Source organism: Eurypyga helias, unplaced genomic scaffold (assembly GCF_000690775.1).
Source record: "Eurypyga helias isolate BGI_N326 unplaced genomic scaffold, ASM69077v1 scaffold3278, whole genome shotgun sequence".
Classification (NCBI taxonomy): Eukaryota; Metazoa; Chordata; class Aves; order Eurypygiformes; family Eurypygidae; genus Eurypyga; species Eurypyga helias.
The window spans coordinates 78,990-87,618 of record NW_010268722.1 but is presented as its reverse complement, the minus strand read 5'-3'; the positions used below and the strand labels follow the sequence as shown (position 1 = coordinate 87,618).

The 8,629-nt window shown below is 49.6% G+C and overlaps 1 protein-coding gene across 1 annotated transcript in view; it reads right to left on the bottom strand.

Annotated features, from left to right (window-relative positions):
- Window positions 1-4,616: 4,616 nt before the first annotated feature.
- The window catches only part of IL13RA2 (interleukin 13 receptor, alpha 2), a 12,643-nt gene continuing 8,630 nt past the window's right edge, over window positions 4,617-8,629 (bottom strand). The window contains 4 exon segments of the mRNA XM_010157828.1: window positions 4,617-4,659; window positions 5,528-5,630; window positions 6,433-6,577; window positions 7,408-7,616. Of these exon segments, the coding sequence (XP_010156130.1) occupies window positions 4,617-4,659; window positions 5,528-5,630; window positions 6,433-6,577; window positions 7,408-7,616 (500 nt within the window).

The window sequence follows — 8,629 nt, the reverse complement described above, 5'->3', positions numbered from 1 at the left end:
AGAACCACGGTGGCTCTGGAGTGAGTGGCAAGACCCATGGTGGCTCTGGGATGGCTGCTGAGACCCATGGTGGTTTGGGATGCAGGAGCTGATGCCAGAGTGAGTCAGGGACATACAGTGGGATGCAGTCCCCGCGCAGCTGTGCTTCCACTGTGAGCCAATGAAGTGTTTCTGTGGGTGCACGAGCATGGGGGTTATGGCAGGGGCTGTTTTTGGCTGGCGCGTGCCAAGGGAGATGCAGCTCTGGTAAGTGCAGCAGCAGGCCTTTGCAATGCCAGTTATCCCTGGACCTGTGGGCTTTCAGGTTCTCGGGACCTTAACCCTAATCCTAAGAGTTCTGGCCCCAGTAACCAGCACAGGCCCGTCTGGATTCTGGCTATGAAAGCTGGGGAGGGAGCAATGTCAGTGCAGTGTTGTGCTCCTCTTGGCAGGCCTTTGCAATCCCAATTATCCCTGGACCTGTGGGCTTTCTGGTTCTTGGGACTTTAACCCTAACCCTGTCCCTAAAAATCTCCGGCCGCAGTTTCTGGCCATGGCCCCGCTGGGTTCTGGCTGTGAAAATTGGGGAGGGAGCAATGTCAGTGCAGTGCTCTGGTCCTTTTGGTAGGCCTTTGTAATCCCAATTATCCCTGGACGTGTGGGCTTTCTGGTTCTCCGGACCCTAACCCTAACCTTATCCCTAATTATTGCTAGTCGCAGCTCATGGTACAAGCCCCCTTGGGTTCTGGCTATGAAAGCTGGGGGAGGGAGTAATGTCAGTGCAGTGCCATGATCCTCTTGGCAGGCCTTCGCAATCCAATTATCCCTGGACAGTTGGGATTGCAATTGAATTATCCCCATGCTGGGGTGTTGTCACAAAGCCAGGAGGCGGGCAGGGTCGTGTTACCTGGCAGTCAGCCCAACGCTGAGTGTTGGAGCAAAGGTGTGACACCGCACTGCTTAGAGGTAAAGAAAGAACAAAACTCTTCTGTCTGACAGTGAGAGCGCCATTGCCCCTCTATTTAATTTTCCTGCACTAAATGCTGGATTCTGGCGGGAGCGATGCTGCACCTGCTTTCCTCCTCCCAGGCTGCGAGCGCGGATGCTGACACCCAGTGGCCATGGAGCTTCCAGCGCCTGCACGAGATGGAAAACCAGCACTCGGGCGGTGAGATACACCTCCCACCTTTTCATTTCCCCAAGGGTAAGAGGATCAAAGAGCTCCTGAGATATGCCAGCTTTGCTTTATTTGCTTTATAGCCCCTAGCAGGTGCTTCAAAATCTTGTATTCAGAGGCCAGTCAGAAAAATGAAAAATAATAAGGATGGATAATGAGAAAACAGAAGGTAAACTGGTTTTCAAATTCTTCTTGTGTTGGCAGCTTGAAAATAGATCTCAGTGAGAGACGGGGGCTGATTTTGTGAGCGCAGAGACTCTGGTGACCTTGGCATTCGCCTTCCCTGTTTTGCTATATCCCAAAAGCAGTTAGAAAATGACAGACTCAGATTGATTTTGCATTTTCCTGCGGCATGCACAGGATCGTGTTTTCATGTGTTTGACAAGTATTGACATTCTCTAGGGAAAATCTCTGTAGGAAAGGTTGCTCAGCAAATGGCTCTAAGACTTTATCAGTCAGGGATTTAAAAAAAAGACCCTAAACTCAAGGATATGCAAAGGAGTTCTCTTTGTGTGTTTGGCAAAGACGTGCCTCACCAGACGTGTGGGGCTGCAACGGTAAAAACACCGGGAAACACAGACAGGAGCTGGGAACAATAAGAGCGGAGTATGCCAAAGGAGGGATTTTGAAAACGCTTTACTGAAAATATTAATTATGGACTACAGCAAATGAATTAAACCACTGTAATTCAAATACTGTGTGAAAGAAATACGTAATTAGTGTAATTCTACAAACATAGGGAGGAAAAAAGCCTACTGCTGAAATTCTAGCAAGGTTCGGGATGTGAGGAAGGACCTGCAGCTGGCCAACTATTAGGATTAAATTTTGCCCATGCTGCAGATGTGCTGCTGTGAGAAAGCAGGTGGGGAGGTGTCTTGCTGCAGCAAGGACCCTCTGTGGGGGTGAATTTGGTGAGTGGGGAGCCCCATGCCGGGGCCAAGCCCAGCTTTCCTTACCTACTCCTGTAAAGCTGCACCATACAGATTCCGTAAGTAGATGCACTTAATTTATCGCTCTGTTACCAGGCAGGTTTCTAGGCAGGTTCAGCCTTTTTTACACTTTGTGATTACTAAAATAACTCTGATCTTTTCTGGGGTGAGTTCCGGTTGTGGAGGTACAACATCCATCCCTTCACCACCTCTCACCTGCTCTCATTCTCCTTAATTCTTCTTCCCTTCTTACCTCTTTCTGGACAAAATTAGACTAAAAACCTTAACCCAACTTAAACCCACCCAGCAGGCTGGGGTTGGCGCACTATTTGGCTCACTCGGAATGGCTGTGCCTGGTGTTCCCGGGTGATGTACTGGGTGAGATTGCATCAGGTGTACCCAGGGCAGCAAGGTGGGCTGCAGCTGCCTGTCTTGCTTTTCCCCAGGGGGGGTTCACAATGTTCTCCTGTTCTTTTAGTAGATGTATAAAGTTTAAGAGGCTGGCAGAACATCAGAGGCCTACCACAAGTTACTTTCAGTACCAAATCTCAATGGGACTCTCTCCAATAGTTTTCTCTAGTGCTTTAATGCAGGAACTATTGCGCTGGTGACAGTTCTGAAAACCCATAACCCAAACGCTACCCAGTTCTGGATGGGCCAAAGTCCTCTAGCTCCTGAATGTACCCCAAAACCCTGAAACGATCTTGGCTGAGCATCTCTGCTCACCCTGGTCTTGCAGAGCAGGAGATCCAGGCTTGGTCCTCCCAGAACTCTCCGGCCCTGGTTTCCCACATATCTGCAGAGAGCTGCAGGCAGCCCAGCCTCCAGAGCAAAAGTATTTGTGCTGTGCCATCCAGGGATAGTCATGGTGTAGGGATGTGCCCCTTGTTCCTGCAAAAATCCTGCTGGAGACCAGAGAGGGAAGGAAGGGGCTCTGCAGCTGGCAGGAGGGCACCAAGAGCTGCTCTCTCCCACCGCATAAAGGAGGAAATGCTTCTGAGCCTCCTGCATCTGGCCTGTTGTATGAACCCTGCATTCCCTGGAATTCCTCCAATGAGCATGTTTTGGAGATGTTTGCAGGCCAGGTCTCCTTGAGCTGGGGCTGGGGGCTGCTTCTGGGCCAAGCCAGCTTTATTCCTGCTTCCTTCCCTCACTCGTGGTCCCTTTCACCTTCTCTGCTAACTCAGTCAGTGCCTTGCTAATCCAGCTCCCGTCTCCATTTCTAATGTGTTGCATTCATCAAGGGAAAACGTGGTATTTCATTGCCCGTTGCATGCTCATGGGTATTTTTAAACATAAACCCATCCCATGCTGGCTGGGCAGAAACCCCAGGAGACAGTACAGGCAGAGGTTGTGTCTCAGCAACAGCCGGGAAGCTTCACTTCTGCTCCAGCCTGTGCATAGACCATTTGTTTCTGGTGCTTTCCTCCTTTGGTTGCTCCCCAAATACCATTGGGTTGTTGCCCATTTAGCAGTGGAAGCAGCTGATAGTGATTGAATAATTGTGCAGTTGGATGTGTAAGAGAGTACTTGCTGTGTTGTTTTGTGCCTGATTGGATTAGCAGGGCTCTTTACATGGCTGATTGATGCAAACTTGATTTTCTCTCTGATGTTCCACTATTCACTAGAAATTCCCTTTTTGAATGGGAATTTTCTTGCTCCTGCAAGAAAATACATTTCTGGGTTGTTCAGATGAAATTGAAGCACACTAAACATCTGGATTTGAGTTGGTTAGTTTTTTTGGCCAAAAGCAAAACCAGAATGGGCTTGGAGGACAATGTCCCATCTAGTGCTGAGTTTTTATATTTTTTTATCAATCACCATCATGGGGAATGGTTCTTTAAAAATCAGTCAGCAATTTCATCAGCTGAATACGTGGTGGATGCTTCACTGAATTCTGGTACCAGGGCCTGCTTCCTAGAGGAGTTCCCACGCTGCCTTTCCCGGAGTATCCCTCATTCTCCTCCGAAGCATCTGTCCTTTGCAGTAGTGATCACGCCTTTTTACAGCAAAAGTTTCTCTCAAGGCCTCCCCGCTTCAGCTTTGCGGTTAATGAACACATTCAGCATTTAGATGCTCTCAGCAGGCTGAGAATTTGGGGACCAGGAAGACATGGTGAGAGCAGGGTGGGGGTACAGTGTCTGGATGGGGGTAGTACCTGGCATTAAGTGTGAGGCGCTGCCCTGCAGTGTGTGTCCTGCTGACAGATTTCTAAGGTCCTTAAAGAAAAACAACCACCACCACAAACACAGCGAACAATGTGTTATCTTTATTTATGGCAGTTTTCACTGCCTCCTTTTTCTCTCTTGCCCTGTTATCAGAAACAGCTTGCTCCAGAGTCAGTTTAAAACTCCTCCAATGTTTTCCTGGGCCCGTTGAGGACTTGAATTGCAACAACCAGCCTTGTAAACAGCAGCAGGCAGGGCAGACCCATGTGGGCTATAGAAAGCTCAGGGCTTCTTGCCTGTCCTGGCGATGATGTTCCAAGAGCAATCCATGACACTCAAGCGGTACAGCAGTCGCAAGCAGAGTTAGCATCCCACCGATGCATGCGCTGGCTTTCCTGCTGGGGATCTGAAATGGGCACAGACTGTTATTCCCGGGTCTAAGAGACAGCTGGGGACACGCTACAGCATCCCCGTCGCACATTGCCGCATCCCAGTGGCAATGCGGGAAGCATTTGCTTTCCACAGTTTTCTTGCTTTTTGTTTTAAGTTTTCTTTGTTGGTATTTCACGAACCAAACCATTTGAAAGGTGGACACAAAACGAAGATGAAGGAGTGTGTGTCTCAGACTCCATGCATTCAGCTATCAAATAGGTGTTAAGCCATCTCTGAGGACAACATCAAAGTATTTCTATAGCCAGTTCTCCCTCAGCAGTGATGCCTTAAAAGGAGTATTAGAAAAGCTCTCCGCTTGCTTACACTATATAGCCATAAGGAAAAGATAATAGTTGTCAGTACCGGGGGATCAGTCCTCTCTAAGTGACCCTTCAGACCTGAAGAAAATGCCATCAGTACCAATAATTTGGATATGGGCAAATTCATCTGTCACTGACGTGCATGCAAACATCTGGGACGGGAGTGTGAAGAGGATGAGTCCTTAGCTCATAAAAATAGCACCCTTGAACAGAACTAGTACAGTTCTCTGCTGCCTGAGTGGTTTGGGGCAAGGTAGTTATTTATGCTGCTGTGCATGCAGGTAGCTTTGCAGCATTTAACAGAAGCAGTCTGGGTGCGTATCAGCAGGATTTGGGTCTCTGCTGCGAGTTAATGGGCTGTTACGAGGCATTTCATATCAGAAAGAGCCACACTTACATGGTTGTTTCCCGAAAATAAACTGTTTGGCGTCCAATCTTAGAACATCTATTAATATTCGGCTTTTCATTTAAAACTGCAGTCTGAGACACCCACAGAAAAGCACAGGCTGCCTTGGTGCTTACCTTTTCTTGCACTGGCCAATCAACATAAATATTATGAGGCTACTCGACAAACTCAGAATGACTGGAATGAGGATAAATATCTGCTTGTCCTCTTTTCTGGACACTGCAAAGATAAATGACAGCAAATAAGAAAATGCTAGCTTCCAGAACATGGCGTATGACCTCTTAAAAAACTTAGGGCTCCAATGGAAACTCAGTGTGTCCAGGTTTGCTACCCAACATATTTATTTATTACAGATATGTGCCAGGTATATGTTACTGTACGGGGTAACATACTTCTTCAGGGTAACGTATAACCTAGCATCAGGGAATCACAGACTGGTTTAGGTTGGAAAGGACCTTAAAGATCATCTAGTTCCAACCCCCCTGCCATGGGCAGGGACACCTTCCACTAGACCAGGTTGCTCAAAGCCCAGTCCAACTGGACCTTGAACACTTCCAGGGATGGGGAATGCCATCCTGCATATATATGTAGCCACCACTATGTGCCTCTCCCCTGCTTTCTGCATCTTGCAGCAGAGACAGTGCACACGGGGACAGCCCTATAGAACCTGTGGGGTGCTGAACTGGTTTTAGGAGCTGATCTGTGGCACAGGGCAGCCAGGAAGATGCCCTGTGGAGAGACTCGGAGTACCAGGTGCCCTCTCTTGCAAAGCAGTTATTCCTCCATCACAAACATACTTTTTTAAAGGTGCTGGTGCAGCATATTAATATTTTGGGGCTTGCTTGCTAAGTGCACTGGAGACGCAAAGCTGTAGGAATGGCTGTGCTGGAGTAGGGTGAGGGTGTACCTAAACCAGGATCCCACCTCCAGGGCTGGACACCAGCACATACCCATGGTGCTTGGTCCCAGACAGGCATTATAAGGAATGTAAAAGAAACGCTGGCTACTTTGGGTTCCATACCAGAGAAACACTCCTGTGTCCATTCACTCCAAAAACCCTGGTCAGCACAGAAAATATTTGTTTTCCCTCTGACACGTACACATGAAACACGGCTTCGATTGGCTCTGGGAATTGTTAAAGCAGTCTCCATTGGGGTTGACACAGACTGAGAAACAAAACAGAGAGAACAAATGTCAAGGAATTATGTGCCATCACCACTAGTTCTCTGGCATGGCCTCATGTTTCTGAACATACTCTCCAGGCTCTACAAACCCTCGGGTTATGTTTTGGCACTTTTAAATGGTTTTGTAGTAGTTTTAGACCAGCTAATGCCAGTAAGGTTATTATGGAGACAAATCCACTGAAAATACATACAATCTGGGAGGCCCCATCACGTATGTTGCCATTTACACCTGTTCATTTATGGAGTCTTTCATTAAATTAGCCAAGAAGATTCATGTGTAGAAGATGGAAATTAAAGAAAAAAATGTCCTTCCAATGTCTCCTGTGATTAGTTCTTATCATTTTTCCTATCAAAACAGTACCTGGATAACACACAAGGAAAAAACCACCATGTGTAAAACACATGTTGTGTCCCAGGCCGCTTCTTTGGAAAGACAGGAATCACAGTTTCATTGGACCAAGTTCTGCCATCACATGCAGGAAAACCACCACAACAACCTGTCAATTCCCACGATGACAGCTTTCCAGGATAACAGGCAGGAAGCCTAAGAAAGCCATCATTTGGAGAGTCACGCTGGGGTCTGGTACAGCTAAAGCAAATGCTGTGGCTGGGGGTCGGGGGGTTAAGTAGGAACATGTGCAACAGTGCAGCCGGTCGGGTGTTTTCCACCGGCAGCACCAGCTGACATCCCTGCACAGCCTATGCACAGGGTAGCTAACAGGCCATCCGCAATTTTCCAGCGTGCCTGCCCGCTGCCGGCCATCAGCAGGGCTCCCCTCCTCTCCCCGTGACACGGTGCGTGTTGTCCCTACCGTCCAGGCAGCCGTGGCTTCCCCCTCGCCTTCTGCCAGCTGAACCTCGTACTGCAGGCACTGGGGGGGCGTTCCACCCCCCGGTGGGCTCCATGCCACGTGGAGCTCCTCGGACGCAGACATGGAAACCACCAGCTGCTTTGGGGGTGAGGGCTTTGCTGAGGGGGGACCAAAAAGAGACAAGGTCAAGAGGTGCAATCAAACAGCTCCTGGTGGGAAAGGCTTCGGTTAATCCCTGCCAACCTCTGCCCCTTTTCCCCATTGAGGGGGTTGCTGAGCTCCCATTGCCATCAGCCACGCTGCTGCAGGAGCAGGGATGGCACCGAGGCTGGCGGGCAGGTTGTTTATTTTAACTTGACACGCGGGCTGTGCTGTGTCCTCGCTCTGGGCTGCTCTGCAGGGGTTTTGAAACACTGTGGAGCAAGCGTTGTGCTCAGCCCGTTCCCGTCGCAGGGCGGCCAGCCTGGCTTGTGCTGCGAGGGCAGCCTCGGCCCCTCCAGTGGGATGCCACAGCGCGGTTGGCCTGACTCTTGCTGCATCCTAGGAGAGGCCCTGGTTTACGTCAGATGCCCAAAGCCATACGTCAAGCACATGGCAGCACTAACTGAATCCAGAAATCCTGCTTATTAGCCCAGTGGCTTCACTGGAGGGCTATCCCCTGAGACTTATGTGTGGTTAAATGCATCCACGTGGTTAGTGCCCAGGACAGCGAGGGAGTACATGTAACAGGTTATGCACCGTGCTGTACTTTGCTTCTTTTCCCTCTCTCTGATGGGTTTGAAACCCACCTTTGCTCTGGCAGATCCTATCACACCTTGCACCCGATTCTCCTCAGCTTGGTTTGAACAGCAAAGCCCAAATCTCTCTCGTGCTTGCAGGAGCGGAGCAGCGGTTTCCAGCAGGAGCAGACAAAGCCACCACCGTGGCAGTGCTGCTAGAGCCAAAAAACCCATAGCTGCTCTGTCACCTGCCCAGCAGACCTTTTATATCCCAAGCTGTCCAGCTGCCGAGCGCAGCACTCACTGACCCTCCAGTGTGGGTGCTGAGTGGCGTTGCTCGCCTGCAAGCGCTGCTGCAAACTAAAGTCCCGTGGGTCACATGCCCCACAGCCCCTTCTCCGGGGTGAAATCCACCCAGGCGCGTTACAGCCACCCATCGACAAGAGTGCGCATTTGTTTGAGCCCCCTTGGGTGTGTCGTGGCTGTGCGGGTCCCCCGAGCCC